The 16,479-nt window shown below is 39.4% G+C and overlaps 1 protein-coding gene across 3 annotated transcripts in view; it reads left to right on the top strand.

The window, feature by feature from the left end:
• TBC1D1 (TBC1 domain family member 1) overlaps positions 1–16,479 on the top strand; it is a 217,699-nt gene that overhangs the window by 9,607 nt on the left and 191,613 nt on the right. For all 3 annotated transcript variants that reach the window (XM_008523029.2, XM_008523028.2, XM_070615168.1), the window contains exon 2: positions 1,077–1,584. In XM_008523029.2, coding sequence (XP_008521251.2) covers positions 1,168–1,584 — 417 coding nt within the window. In that variant the 5' untranslated portion in view covers positions 1,077–1,167. The remainder of the gene's footprint in view (positions 1–1,076; positions 1,585–16,479) is intronic.

Below are 16,479 nucleotides of genomic sequence, written 5' to 3'. Positions count from 1 at the left end.
CATGAGACAATGGAGATCCAGGGAACAAATGAGTAGAGAATAGGACTTGAGACCCTGTTGACAACTCGGCTCTGAACAGAAGGGTTTTGTCATCCAGTGGACAGGAAGGCTTTAGGATACACCAAAATGTGGTTGTTGAAAATCACCCATCAAGAGGGGAAAGCAGTTGAGAGTTTGAGTCTAATAGAAACACCATCCTCTATTGAAGAGGAGGGGCAAAGTGTTGAGGTGATGGCTTGTAGTACATGAATTCAACAAAACGATATTTGTGATAGTGTTTAGAGCATAATAGGCACTGAGTACATGTTATTGGAATTTGAATTTGTGATTCAGAACCTCTGAACTACATGAGGGAGAGCCTTTTAAAACTTAAATGGGGGCCAGCCCTGGTGGCATAGTGGTTAAGTTGGGCACAGTCCACTTCAGCAGCTGGGGTTTGGTTCCTGGGCGCAGACCTACGCCACTTGCCTGTCAGTGGCCATGCTGTGGCAGTGGCTCACATATGAAAAGAGGAAGATGGCAACAGATGTTAGCTCAGGGTGAATCTTCCTCAGCAAAATAATAAAATAAAATAAAACTTAAATGGGATCCTAAGTGATAAAGTCAGTTGTTTAAAACTGGCCTCATTCAGTAGACTATGATGATGGATAGCTGATATTTTTTCTCGCAAAATTGTTTTTTTGGGGGTAGTCACCAGTACTGAATTTGATTATCTTAAAAAACTTCCCTGACGTATATGTTAACTAATACAACAGAGTTTAAAGCTATCCAGGTAGCATTATATTGTTTTCTATTGTGCTTGCCTTTGTTGGCTCTCTGAGGCTTACGTTTAACAGGAGTTTCCCAGTGGGATCTTTGTAACCTGTAATGAGTGTAACAGTTATGGAATTTTCAGGTTTTATATGAAATACAGTTTTAGGGAGGCTCTTTCTAGGCAGAACAGCTTATTTGAACTAATATCTATTTCTTCCTGTGTTTGGGTTTCAGGCTTTTAAGATCTTCTGAAATAATAACTCTTTGAGAATAGCTATTGTGTGACTTCATTAAATTGTAATGCCTCTGTTTTTCTCCCCTAGGATTCTGCATCTGAAGCACGTAAAATAGATTGCTTGGTCTAAAACAGAAAACGGTAGCAACGTTTTGCTGAGTTTCCAGACCTTTCCCAAGATGGAACCAATAACATTCACAGTGAGGAGGCATCCATTTCCTAACGAGGTCTCGGTGGACTTCAGCCTTCAGCTGGTGGGCTCTCTGCCTGTGCATTCTCTCACCACCATGCCCATGCTGCCCTGGGTCGTGGCAGAGGTGCGAAGGCTCAGCGGGCAGTCCTCCAAAAAGGAGCCTGGTATCAGGCAGGTCCGGCTTTGTGTTTTGCCCTCTGGACTGAAATGTGAACCTGAGCCAGGGAAAAGTCAACAATGGGATCCACTGATCTGTTCCAGCATCTTCGAGTGTAAGCCTCAGCATGTTCACAAACTGATTCACAACAGTCATGACCCGAGTTACTTTGCTTGTCTGATCAAGGACAATGCAGCCAATCAGCAGAGTATCTGCTATGTGTTCAAAGCCGATGATCAAACAAAAGTAAGTGGAGTTGGGGATCAAAAAGATTAAGGTGTGACTGGATGGTTGTTATCGTATGGGGGTCAGAACATTGATTTTAAGTATCCTGGAATGAATAAGAGACCATGCTACAGTTATATATGGATTATTGCGCTGGAGTTTTGAGTTTGGGGATAATTTCTTTATAGTTTTGAAGAACATTTGATAACAGATATTAGAGATTATAAGTTTATGAGTTCAAAAACTCAACAGAGAAATCTCTCTAAATAATTATAAAGAAGAGCTGAACTGTTAGAATTTAGATTGTTTCAGATGTGTCTTCTGAAGCAGCGATTCTCAAACAGAAATGTACCGTATGAATCACCCGGGAATCTTGTTAAAGTGCAAATTCTGATCCAGTCGGTCAGGGATGGGCCCTAAGACTCTGCATTTCTCACAAGCTGCCTTGTGATGCTGATGCTGCCCCTTTGCACATTGCACTTCGAGAAGCAAAGTTCTAGATCAGTGAGCTCCACATTTTAAAATCCTATTAACAAACATATATTTATTTATAAACTGAATAAGAATACTATTAGCCAATTTCCCAAGGCATAGTGGTCTCTTAGGCAAAGACCATTGATAAGAACAGTAGCTCTGAATCTAAGTGTTGACACATTCAGGGTTGTTTCTGTTGTTGTTTTTTGCCAACTTCATGTCAGTTCTGATTAGCTTGTTATTGTCACATCTCATGATGTGACGGAGAAAAATACTATATGGGAAATTGTAAAAATGTCGTCAGCCCTGCTGTTTTCCTGTTCATTTGGGCTTGCTTTGTTGTTAGTATTGTTTGCAATTCTGTGCAGGATTCGTTTAAAGCGACTTGTTCATTTTGTGAGGGTTAGTTTAGGTGAAATTGAAAATATAAGCCATACAGCCACTTTCTCAATTGAGACCATGTAAACTGCAATTTGGTACAATCTACGGAAAGCACATAAACAGGTGAGAGCCCTGTTGTAGCCCTGTGAGCTGAGGTGTGCCCAGGCTAGACCTCGATGCCCAGCGTGCCTGTGTGGCTGCCTGCCACCAGCACTGAGTGAGGATGCCAGTGTCAATCCATGTGCTAAATGTCAGTAAATAGAAATAGAAATGCTAATGATTGCTCCCTGCCCCCCACTGTGTTTTTTTTGCGTACCCTCCAGGCTGCACAAGCCTCATTGGAAATTAATGTTCTTGGTGACTAAGTATATTTGTGGAGATTGACTTTTGTTTGTTCATTCCTTGATTTTTTTACTCATTCATTCAGTTCTTGCTGCTCCAGATACCATGTGAGAGGATATTAGTACAGGCTAGGAGGAAGGCAGAAGCATCAATAGGTAAATACCGAATGGTCCAGGCACAGGGCATGATGGGAAGACAGAATGTGGCCTAACACACCAGAGTGTAAGGAAGGCTTTTTTGAAAGAAAGGCTCATCTGATAGAGCTAATAGAGCTTGAAACCACTAATTTACCCATAGAATTAGAAATCATTTAATGTTATTGTCCATGTATCTCAGATAGGCAGGGCAACATCCTGGTTCAGAGGTTCAGAGGAACTAACTCCCTGGATTCCGGTCCTTTCTGCCACCTATAAACTGGATGGCCTCAGGCAGCACTGAGCCTGTTTTCTCATCTGTAAAATGGGGATAATTATTGTGTCGATCTCATAGAGTTGCTGGGAGGAACAAATGAGCTAGAACGAGACCTGAAACTTAGTAAGCGTTTATGGCCATAACCAATTTTCATTAAAGAAAGTTTTACTGAATGCAGATTATATGCTAATTTCATTTCAAGTCTTAGTTCAAAAGAAAAAGGAGGCCAAGATGAGTGTCTTCAGCTCTCAGGATGAGAACCTAGTCATCCTTGAGCAACATTTTATAAACTAGACACTTACAAAACTACATAAATAAACTTAATGGTTCCTGTTATTTGGGCAAATTCCAAAATGAAAATTAGAGACTTGAACAGCCTGTACTTCAGGCCAGCTCTCTGTAAGGACCGCGTTTCCTTGGGGAGATTGTGTTTGCGTGGAGGAGTTGTTCAGACCTTTACACTTTTGACTCTTGCCCAAAATCTTTTACAGCCATCTGAGAACAGGCTTCTGGCCAGTCATGCAGATACCTGACAGGAAGAACAGATTTATAACTAAATTCTGTAATTGGGGCTTCCAGTCTTGCCGAAAGTAGAGAATTGGCCTTACTCCGTGTTCTAAAAAGCCATGGTAGAAATATGAATTAGTTCTTAAGTTATTTTTGGCTTGCGTATGATTTTTACAAACACAAAGTGCCAGTATTCAGAGTAATAAATTGCTGTCATCCTGCTTATTTTATAAAAGAGTTATTTATAACATAGGTATTTCAATCAGTGACTCTGTTGTTGGTTCTGTTGTTGCTGGAAACTGGTAAACCAAATTGGCTATGATTCGAACTGGTGTGATATCTTTTATGTTCTTGGGCATCCCTGGCATTGAATCTCAGAGCAGAGAATTATCTGCTGTAGGAGCATGTTAACCCATGTCATCATTTCTCTTGACTATTTGTAACATTTGCTCAGTGAAGTAATTCTCTAGATTAAGGTGTCTTCTCGATAGATCAGGTCAGCATCAACTGTGTTTGCCAGAGGACTTATGTGCATTTACTGCTGGGTAAGCACAAAACTACAATTTGAGAGGGAACCCTTTGATCAACATATATATTAATTTACTGAAGAATGTCTAGGGAGAAGAGGCACAGAAATGAATAATTTTATTAGCACAACATGAGGTTGTGTTTCCCAGTGTATATTCCATAGAATGTAGTCAAGATGTTCCACAGAGAAGGGCTTCCATCATCGAAATACATTATGGCGGCCTCTCAACGTTTTAGATTTGAGGACCCCTTTTCACTCTTAAAAATTATTGAGGATCCTGAAGAGCATTAGTTTATGTGGCATATATATATTCATACTTACTGTATTAGAAATTAAAACTGAGACATTATAAAGGTATTAATTTGTTCATTTATTAAAAAACAAAAGTAATGAGCCCCTTACATGTTAGCATAAATAATATTTTTGTGAAAAATAACTATATTTTTCCAAAAAAATTGTGATGAGTGGCATAGTTTTATGGTTTTTTTAATTGAGGTAACGTTGATTTATAACATTATATAAATTTCACATGTACCTCATTATATTTCAATTAGATTACATCATGTTCCCCACCCAAAGACTAATTACCGTCCATCGCTGTACGCTTGCGTGAATCACCCCTTTCACCCTCCTCCCTCCCCCTTCCCCTCTGGTAACCACCAGTCCAATCTCTGTCTCTATGTGTTTGCTACTGTTAGTTTTACTTTTCTTGTTGCTTTCTTCCAATTCTCTTTAATGTGTGGATTAATATGCAGCTAATGGATCCTCAGCTGCGTCTCCATTCATTCTGTTGTGGTATGTTGTTTTGGTTGAGTACATGAAGCAAATCTGGCCTCTACAGATATGTAGTAGGAAAATGGAGAAATATTTTATGGCCATTTTAGAAAATTGTGGATATTTTTCTTTAGTACTATATTAAGCCTTGACAAGTGGTAGTTTCTCAAAGATTTGTTTTAAATGAAATTTGCAACTACATCAAAGCACTTTTTGCACTTTGTTATATTAAAATCCATTGGTCTGTCTTGCACTTTAATGAATCTTTTAAGCATGCATGATTCTGTAACATCATGCCTTGATTATGATTTGAAAAGTACTGGTTCACTGAGTTATACAGACCTCCCTCTGCGAATCGCTGTGTTAGGGAAACCTGTATTCCAACCTTGAGCTGTACTTTAGGCCATTAAATCCCCGAATTTGTTTGACCATAGGTTACATTTTCTCATAACATCCAAGAACATCCTTCAGAATGTGTGTGAACACACTAGTAGAGGGTTCTGGGTTGAAGTGTAGTTTTGAGTTTGGGTCCATGGCAGGAAATGAAAACATCCACTCTGGAAATCATGGTTGCGTGGATGACCCTGACTAGATCTTCACCCCATCCTATCACAAAAAAATCAAGAGTCCCATCTGGACTCAGCCCTAGAAAACATGAAAAGTCTAAGAAAATTATCGCATGATTCTGCCCCTCTCCAGTTCTTCAGCTTTGTCTCTTCTATGAAAATCTGTACTCAGAAGAACATCTGATTTGCCACTCACTTGAGTGTTAACTTATGTCACTCATAAGAGTATCTACATTTTAATCCTTTTCTTTATCTATGGAGTGGCAAGCTCTACCAGCAGTGAGTTGCAGGTAGGGGACATGTTGGACTGGGGCTTCTGACATTGTCTGTTGCTGTTTAATGTCAATAAGGGGAAAGTGGATTTTGAATGGGGAATGGCAGGGATTATTGGGGCAGTAATAAATGGAGGAGAAGTATAGGTTTGTGTGTAGGTGAGGGGAGTGGGCAGTGTGTGGGGTCCAGCGTAAGTCAGCATAAGTCACGGGTACATGGGAGTAGTTTTGCTATCAGTGCTCACTGTTTTTAACTCTTTCTTTATCACACTTGAAATCTGTCCTGGCTTTTCAAACACTGTTCCCAACTCCAATCAGAGTCTGGTCTTCTGGATTTGGGGCCCAGTCTGGGCACAGCGTGAGTGTTTCATAACTGATGGGAGAGATGCCATTGATACGGGAACACTCATGGGCTTCCGCTTCTTCATCCTGCCTAAGACAATCTGGTATTTGCCAGAATCTTACCAGCCTTATTCCTCCCTCTCCCAAATAAGTATTATTTCTTGCTGGGAGAGAGGCTGAGTTGATCTCCATAATAAAGTGCTAAAACCTTAGGGATGAGGAGGAGAGGAAAAGTGTGGAAAAGGAGCCTGGGGTGGGGGTAGAGGAGCTGGAGTAACTGCACAGAAAAGGACTTTATTAAATGTTGCTGAGGAAGATGTATTTTAGGGAATGTCAATGTCCTTTGAGAGAATGGGTTTCCTTTTCTATGATTCTTGGCCATGAACTGCATTTCTTGAAGGTGATCTGAGACCGAAACATGTAGGCTCCCTTACCACTAATTTTAAGAGTCCTTGACTATTTGTGGACTTAATTTAAGAGCAATAAATGTTTCTTTTTGAAACTTCCTGTAAGGAACCAGTGCATCCTTGCCCTCTGAGTATGTCGTCTTTCCCCATAACTGATTTAGAGTGACCTCACTTGGCCTCTCTGGATTCGGTTATCTTGGGTATTAAATAAAAAGGTGATCTAAAGTTGTTTTCCTGTGATTGACAGAGTCAATACTTCAATCCCTTATAATAAAAGCCAGAGTTGCTTTGACTGAGTTTTATGATTTAATTAACAATTTAAAAAAATTTTATCTTTGATCATAGCTTTGTTTCATTTACCCATTACTAATTTGTCTTAATAATTCCCCATCTGCTTGAAATTTTAAGTTAGTGACTTAAAATATGCACCACTTATTTTGGGATTTTCAATAGAGTCTGCCTTCAGTTGCATCTCTTGCTTGGCTGTTATATTTGCCGGCTCATTACTTTCTTTCTTTGCTAGAGTGAAAATCGAAATTATAACACTGAGCTGGAGCGTTTTGTTCCTGAGGGTGATTACTCTAAAGAATGTAGTATTGTTTTTCAGATATTCTTATCTATTGCCCTTTCTGCATTTGGTCTTCATAATTTCTAAATTTCAGACATGAGTCTCTTTTTGCTCCTCAGGAAATGGTTGTAAGAAGGTTTTGTTGTGTATGTTTTAGAGGATTTTTGATCTCTGTTAAATTCTCCCTGGGCATCTTTAATCCCATTCTGGTTTATTATGTAAGGTTTCATTTGGGGTCCCACTCGGTGGCTGTGACTCGGTCACGGAACAGCATATTCGTGTCAGCTAACCAACACTTGACCGTCTGTCATGCTAGACAGAAGTCGATTGCTGGCTACAAGGGTTGGCATGGATTCTTTTTCATCTATAAAAAGAATGTCCTGGACTGCATGAACTCTGAAGTATTCGTTGGAAGGTTTGGGTTCATGACACAGGATTGATTACATCATTTATTTTTGACTTTGAGAAATGAGTCTGAGAGCTTCAGAAGCATCCACCTTCTGATAGATGCTTAGATAATTTTTTAAAAGTCTTTATTTTCAATACATATCACTTTATATAGCTTTACATTTTTCACCAAATGCTTTGTTTGATAATTGTTTTTAATATAAATCTTTTCCTAAGAATAGACTTTACGAGTACCTTGAACCTAAAGCTGACTTGTATCTTAAAAGGATTTGTTTATAGCCTAGAGCTTCATTGTCCAGAACAGTAGTCAGTAGCCATACTGAGCGCTTGCACTGTGGCCGGGCTGAATTGAGATGTGCTGTAAGTGTCAAAACAGTGCGTTTCAAAGACTTAGTTTGAAAGAAGCAATATAAAATATCGCAATAATTTTCTAGATTGATTACATATTGAAATGATAATATTTTGTATATATCGGGTTAAATAAAATATAGTAAAATTATTTTTACCTTCTTGAATGTGCTTACTAGAAATTTTAAAATTACATATGTAGCTTGCATCCTATTTCTTTTCTTTTTCCAGTTTATTTATTTATTTATTTTTTGAGGAAGATTAGCCCTGAGCTAACTACTGCCAATCCTCCTCTTTTTGCTGAAGAACACTGGCCCTGAGCTAACATCCATGCCCATCTTCCTCTACTTTATACGTGGGACGCCTGCCACAGCATGGCTTTTGCCAAGCGGTGCCATGTCCGCACCCAGAGTCTGAACTGGCGAACCCCAGGCCACTGAAGTGGAACATGCGAACTTAACTGCTGCGCTACTGGGCCGGCCCCGCCTCCTATTTCTACTAGTCAACTCGGACGAGGCTAGCTACCTAGGAAGTATTTCTGGAAATAATCTGAACATTCATCAGAGTGACTCCAGGTTTCATCCTTATCATTTGTTAATGATAGAATTTCACTCAAAGTTACTCTGAAAAGATCACATTCAAAACTATAACCTGTTTTTAATTTTGGATGCAGCTTGCAACCAGAGCCCTGTGAGTCACTAGTTTGGGATATACTGAAAGAGATAAATCTCTTGTTGCTACTTTTTCTCTTTTTTAAGTACTTTTCCTCCCTTGGGATGCTTAGGCATCCAGCCCAATAATTGTTGCCTGCGAGCCCTAACCAACAATCAGAGCAGGCCAAGTTGGGAGCTGGCCTGACTCAGAGAAGCCTCAGTTGGGGCTGGATTGAGGGTAGGACTTGGAGGAGGGGCCTGATGCAGGACACACAAGAAAAGAGGTGGACTTGAGTGTGATTGCTAATGTGCAACACTGTGCCTGACCCGGCACCTTAAATGTGACTCCATAGCTGTCAGTCCTGCAGGAGCCCTTCCCTGGCAGCTTTAGTTCCAGAAGTGCGTCAGAAGTCATCATTTCTTGTGGTCAAGAGATGTAGATATTTGGGGGGCCGGCCCAGTGGCATAGTCATTAAGTTCACGTGCTCTGCTTCTGCGGCCAGGGTTTCACAGGTTCAGATCCCGGGAGCAGACCTGTACACCGCTCACCAAGCCATGCTGTGGGGGCATCCCACATACAAAATAGAGGAAGACTTTCACAGATTCTAGCCCAGCAACAGTCTTCCTCAAGCAAAAAGAGGAAGATTGGCAACAGATGTTAGCTTAGGGACAATCTTCCTCACCAAAAAAAAAAAAGAGAGAGAGAGAGCTGTAGGTGTTTGAACTGTTGCCAATTTTATATTAATTCATTCTTTGGAATGCTACCAGTGTGTCATGTACTTGGCTCAGTGTTAGGGTACAGAATCAAATAAGGCATGATTGACCCCTCAAGAAGAATAATGATGTTTTTGTATGTCAAATATAGGTTCTGAGTGCCGCACTGCTAGGAGTTAGCAAACATCTGTAAGTTATGGAAGAGAAAATTGGGGAGAGTGGGTGGAGCTCTAGTATAATAAGCGCTTGTAGTTATTTTAAAAAGCTGCCAGGTACAAAAAGATATAGACAAGTTATGAATTGCTCCAGAGGGCAAAACTAGAAACAGTAGAAATTTGTGGATAGATTTTTGTCTCTTCCCAGCAATGATAGCCATCTAATAATTAAATGGGTTTATATTGAACAGTGGACGTGGATGGGTCTCGTCTCAAAGGGGTTTCACTTGGCAAGTCATCATCTTCCTGTCTCCACACTTCCCGCTGTGTGGAACGAACTACCTGACAGTGTTCCCCTTTTGTTTCAGACAACTGAGTTGCTCCTAAGTCTGTTTTATGTTGAAATTAAGTTGTTCCCTGTAATATCTAGTTGTTCAGCACAGATCTGTCTTCTGGAAGAAGCCTCCAGAATGTACTGCGTTTTCCATGGGATGTTTGAATGGGTTTTAAAGACCCACTAGGAATTTCCCAGGCCAGTGAGTTGGGTGCGGATTGAATGGCTCTTCTAAGTAAAGGATATAGCTTGTGTTAAGCCATAACAAGACAAGGGAATGCAGACATGTCTGCTGGGGCTGGGGCTGCTGCCATTATTCTTTTGCAAATTGCATGATCAGAGATGAGACGGGAAGGAAAGGCTGGGGCCAGACTTTACAGGGCTTTGTATGCCTTGCTGAGGGAGTTGGATGTTCTCCTTAAGAAGGTTCCTATTTGAAGCATTAATCAGGGAAATGAAATAATTGGATTGTTTTTGGAATTTGGGGTGGAGGATGGAGTAGAGGAATGAGAGACAGATGAGGGAGACGAGTTAGGAGACTATTGCGGTAGTCAGTGTGAAAACTCAAGAAGCGTCTTCATCCATAAGTATAATATGAAGTAGCTTGTTCTCGCTGAACCCGTGTTGACGTCTTCTGATCATTTTCCCCTCTGGCTACCCAGAGAGGTTTTAATTGTTCATCGGTTTCTAACGGAAGAGAAAGTCAGCCATTCTGATTTTCTGTCCTATTGATGCTGACCTGCTTGGTTCCTACAGAATGATATGAAAAATAACATAGAAGTAAGATTTCTAATCTGGTTCTGCTTGGTCTTCTAAAAATATATCCTGATATCTCCCATCTTAAAAACAAACCCTTTCCTGACTCCATATCCCATTTCGGCTCCCTCTAGTTATCCAATGTTCTGCTCCTTTTTTCAAGAATTGATGTGGTGGCTAACTTAACCTCCTCTTACCATTTTCTCCTTGGTTTACTAGTTGGGCTTCTGTCTTCAACATTCCACTAAAGCGGCTCTGATCATGTCACCAGCAGCCTCTAGCTTGTGAGATCCAGTGATCCTTTCTCTGCACTTCTCTTATCCAGTTTTCAGTGGTTTTTGGCATAGTTGGCAAGAGAATGTTCTTGAAACACTCTCCTCTCTTGGCTTTTGGAAAACCAGACCCTCCTGTTTTTCATTCTTTTTCCATGGTGGTTTCTACCCTGCCTCTTTTCTTTGTTCTTCCTCTTCTCAATTCTGAGTTTTATGCCCCTCAAGACTTGATCTTCTACATTTCTCTTCTAGACACTCTTTCCAGATGAACTCATCATAGCGTTAAATACCACCTATTTGATGGTGACTCCCAAAAGTTATTCTATTGCTTCAGACTCAGTGATGGGTTCCAAACTTGTCTATCCAACTGCCAACTTGACTTTTCTACTTGGCTGTTAAATAGGCATCTCAAACTCAACATGGTTAAAATAGAACGCTTGAATTTATTCCCCACCAACGTGTTGCTTTCTCAGTCTTCTGCAGCTCTTAAGTGGCAAGGACAGGTGCTACAACCAAAATCTAGGAGTCATCTTTGATTTCTCTTTTTCCTTCACACACTTATCCAAATTATTCAAGGCTCATTCCAGATCTGCCACTTCTCTGATTCCCTTCTTAACCCTGAGCCCAAGACTGCATCATCTCTCCTCTGGACTACAGCAATGTTTCTTAACTGTTCTCCCTGTTTCCATTCTTGCTTTTCTCCACCAAGCAAGCATGCAGAGCCATCTTTAGAATACCTACCAATGCATGCCACTCCCCTGCTCAGAAGCTCCCTAGCGACTTCCCCCTGTACTTACACTAAAATCCCATATCTTTGCTGGGATTTACCATGTGGACCTCATTTCCCACACTCTTTCCAGTGCTCTCTGGACCCCAGGAACTGCTGCTTGTATTACTAAAACATGACAGTTTCATTCTTCACATTGGGTCTTTGCATTTGTTGTTGCCTCTCTGTGGAAGGCTGCGCTCCCAGCTCTTCATGTGGCTGCTTCCTTAGATCATTATGAACTCAGTTCGGATTTCATCCTCTGGCTGCTTAGTCAAAATCAATCACTGTCACTTCATCTGGTTTTAATGCCTTCATAACACTTACCACTATTTGAAATTATCTTGTTTGTTCATATGCTTCCTTGGGTACTGTCTCCCACCTGCCTAAGCAGCAAGAGAGGAGGGCTCTTGTCTGTCTTGTTCACTGCCAGACCCTGGCACCCAGAACAGTGCTTGTACATAGTGGGTCCTTCATGAATGAATGTTACCTTTTTGCATTCATTCTTGGGGATGTGCTCCTCCTTTTTTTTTTTAACCCCAGTCTCATCTGGAAACCCCCTGTGCAGCCGTATTAGTTTGTTTCCTTGGTTTTCTTTTCCTTCTTCAGGACAGATTTCTCTTGCTCAGTCAGAATTTTATTCTTAGATACCACACCTCCTCCTCCATCCCTCTTGAGCATCTTTCCCCTTAGAGTCTTTGTTCATAAGATAATATTCATTGGCTCTCATCTCTTTGGGATCCGCACAGTTCTCTTCCTTGGTTTTTATGAACACAAAATTTTCTTGGCATTTATTGGTGACAGGTGTGGGAAACATTTCGTGAATGTTGAGCAGTCCTTACTATTGAGAAACTCTTGTATGTAAGTTAAATCCTTTCGGCTGTGATTTATTTATTTTTTTTGCATCAATTTTTTTCCTAAAATGAATAATTCTTCTTATTATAGAGGCATTTATGCTTAATGTAAAAAAAATAGTATAAGAGTGTTAAAATTAAAAGTTTCCCCTTAATCCTACCTCCTAGAGGGAAACCAACATTAACAGATTTGTGTATATCCTTATAGATTTTTTTAATCTTATTATACAAACAAATGTTTCTGTATTTAATCACTTTATATATTGATTTCTACCATTTTTTTTAACTCAGCCCTCTCTCCCTATATATATATATACACATATGTATATATACTTATAAATACATATTTATTTATATAAATAAATGAATACATAAAAATATCTCTCTATATTTATATATAAAGTGAAAATATATACACAAACATAGATATAGCTATACATATAGACATATTTTAGACATTGTTTATGGTAGTGCAGGTGCATCCTTTTGAGTGATTGCACAGTTGTAGCAGCAGGGAGAGAGGAAGGGCCAGTTTTAGGACTGTGGCAGAACTGCTCTTGGGTGACAGCAGCATCTTTGTTTAGCTTTGATGAGCCATTTTGGTTATGAAAAAAGAGCGTGGCCAAGATGGGCTGGAAGTGACTCATAGATGTGTGATCTGCTTAGCACAAGAAACAAACAGGATTTTGGAGTAACAAAAGCAAAAATGAGCAAGTGGGACTACATGAAACTAAAAAGCTTCAGCACAGCAAAGGAAACATCAGCAAAACGAAGAGGCAACCTATGGAATGGGAGAAAATATTTGCAAATCATATATCTGATAAGGGGTCAATACCTAAAAATTATGAAGAATTCGTACAATCCAACAGCAAAAAAAAATTCAGTTCAAAATGTGCAGAGGAACTGAATAGACATTTTCCAAAGAAGGCATACAAATGGCCAAGAGGTACATGAAAAGGTGCTCAACATCACTAATCATCAGGGAAATGCAACTCAAAACCACAATGAGATGTCACTTCACACCTATTAGAATGGCTGTCATCAAAAAGATAAGAGTTAACAAGTGTTGGCAAGGATGTGGAGAGAAGGGAATGCTTGTGCACTGTTGGTGGGAATATAAATTGGTATAGCTACTGTGGAAAGCAGTATGGAGGTTCCTCAAAAAGTTAAAAATAGAACTACGATATGATCCAGCAGTCCCACTTCTGGATATATATACAGAGGAAGTGAAAACAGGATCTGAAAGAGCTATCTTCACTCCGGTGTTCTTTGCGTCATTATTCACAATAGCCAAGACATGGAAACAACCTAAGTGTTTCAACAGATGCATGGATAAAGAAGTTGTGGTAATGAATAAAATTCAGAAGAAGGAAATTATGCCATTTGTGACAACGTGGATGGACCTTGAGAGCATGATGCTAAGTGAAATAAGTCAGACAGAGAAAGACAAATACTATATAATATTACTTATATATGGAATCTAAAAAAGCCAAAATCCTAGAAACAGAGAGTAGAATGGTAGTTACCAGGGGCTGAGGGTCAGGGAAATGGGGAGACGTTGGTCAAAGAGTATAAACTTTTAGTTATAAGATAAATAAGTTCTGAGATCTAATGTACAGCATGGTGATTATAGTTAATAATACTGTATTATATACTTGAAAGTTGCTAAGAGAGTAGATCATAAATATGCTCACCACAAAAAAGAAATGAGAATTATGGGACAGTGTGGAAGTGTTAACTAATGCTATGGTGGTAATCATTTTGCAATAGAGAAGTGTATCAAATCAACACATTGTACACCTTAAACTTACACAGTGTCATATGTCAATTATATCTTAATGAAGCTGGAAAAAAAAGATACACAAGAACAATAAAAAAATAAAATAACAACTAAGATTTTGGAGAAAGCCAAGCCTCAACAGTGTGGGAAGCTGAGGCCAAAGTGAAATTCCTATTTTTGATGGCAGGGTTGGGGGAATGAGCAAGGTCTTCTAAGAACGGGAGGCCTAATATTTGTTTTTAGTTAGCTGCTATGTTGAATTATGTTGCAGCCAAATATCTTGCTCCTCCTCCCACCTCTTGCTGATATCCCCAATAGCTATTACAATCTACTACATATAAGAGGTCGTGTGAGTATTATTTGTGGACAGCAAAGAAAAGTGCCTATGTGGTATGTCTGCACACAGTGAACGGAGAAGGAACGGGTCGTAAGAGCAATAGGAGGCAGGACCGGGAAGAGAGCCAGTATTCACAGGGAGCTGAAGATGGAGGCAGAGGGAACAGGAGGAGCCGTGGACTCCCAAGAACCCCTAGAGAGTTTGGGAGGGATGCTGGATTTCTCTTTCCCCAAGAGAAGAGATTTTGATCCAATTTTTTTCATCTGTCAAGTGACAGAATGACCCTTGCTACTATCTGGACTATATATGGATGTACCATAATTTAGCCAGCTCCTATTAATGGTCATTTAGATTTTCCCCTCTTTATTATAGTTTTTTCTGCAACAAGAATCTTACATAGTTTTGTATCTGCTTCTAAGTAGATATCATTAATTAATATAGATTAATGGAAACAGTACTGCACCCCTCAGAAAACATAGACTACGAATGTTTTGAAGATGATCTCCTTAGCAGCAGATGTGGCTGGGAGCCCCTAGTTGCCCTGTGCTACTTAACCAGAGATTCCATTTTAATTATGATGGCGTGCATTAATGGGATTCACAGCTTAAAAAACAACTGGAGACAAGTTGCACATGCAAGTGAATAAATGTCACATCCATGTCATTTTCATTCTCAAAGCTTGATTTATAACACTTGATCTCTTCTTGCCTTTCTCCTTCTACACTATTATGGATTTTCTCAGTACTGCTCATAATGAATGAGGTGACTACCACTGACTTTTACAATGAGGGAAAGAAAAAGATTGTTTCGCAATTTTGTTTTGCATTGGAAAGCTGTATATAGCATTTGTGTTTTATGAAGAAAATAAAATTATACTAAATAATATTCTAGATTTTTCTTTCTTGGCTTTTATGTTTTAACTAATGACCGAACCGTTGTCATCATGGAGTGTTTCTGGCATTTTTGATCAGTATCCAAAATGGGGTACAAATATACACTTCATGTAACAATTACTTATAAATTATGCAATCTTTTTAAAGATAAACAACATGTAACTATTTAAAAATTTTCTTATTATATTTCTGGTGTATATAACATTTTTTTTAAAGCGTAATTCAACATAATTGTTGAGTAACTTTTCCTTTAAGGTTTTAGATGATATTTTACTTCTTGTAACAATATGTCAACAACAGGGAGAAAAGACATGCAAGAAAATGATTCCTATTTGCAGGCTTGAAGACTTATCCCCTCCTTTTTTTAAAACTTAGAAATGTGTGTCTTGAAAATGAAAGGTAAGAAAGAAGAAATAATTGAAAGAATTTTATGGTTATAGATTTTAATTTGATCAGTTTCTATGCAGTTCACTTCTGGGATAGGACAACGACTCCTAGTTAAGACTCAGAATGTGATCACTGGTTAAAAATGCATGTGCATTTTTCTCAAAATAAATACTCTAACGTAAATTTGGAATCTGCTGTGTCATCTGTTTCATGGGTTTAAATATATGAACTTCCCCATCTTTTGACTCTATCAGTGCTAAGTGATTACACTAAATTATCCATGTTGACTCTTACAAGTTAGATTATTTTCATCACAGGCAGAGTGTTCTTATTTAGCTTTCCTACAGCTGGTGAGGACTGGTTTAGTTCAGTAAACATTAACTGTTTACTCTGTATAGGCACTGTGCCCAGCATAAGGGATACAGAACCCAAAGAACAGCCCATGCCCTTGAAGAACTTAGAGTCCAGGGGCCGTGAGCATGGGGTGGGAGGAGGATGGTCTCAGACAGAGGCTTCAATATAAACTGCTAAGAGGTAATGAGGTACAGTTATGCACAGGGTACTAGGTGAGCTCTCTTCCACTTGGGGGTTCTGGAAAGCCATCTTTGAGAAGATGATGTGCGAGATGACTCTTTAAAGAGGAATGAGAAACAGGTGAAGAGACAAGGGCACAGAGTCACAGAAAG

Source organism: Equus przewalskii, chromosome 3 (genome assembly GCF_037783145.1).
Source record: "Equus przewalskii isolate Varuska chromosome 3, EquPr2, whole genome shotgun sequence".
Lineage (NCBI taxonomy): Eukaryota > Metazoa > Chordata > Mammalia > Perissodactyla > Equidae > Equus > Equus przewalskii.
The sequence above is the reverse complement of the archived record's forward strand: the minus strand, read 5'-3'. Positions and strand labels throughout refer to the sequence as shown.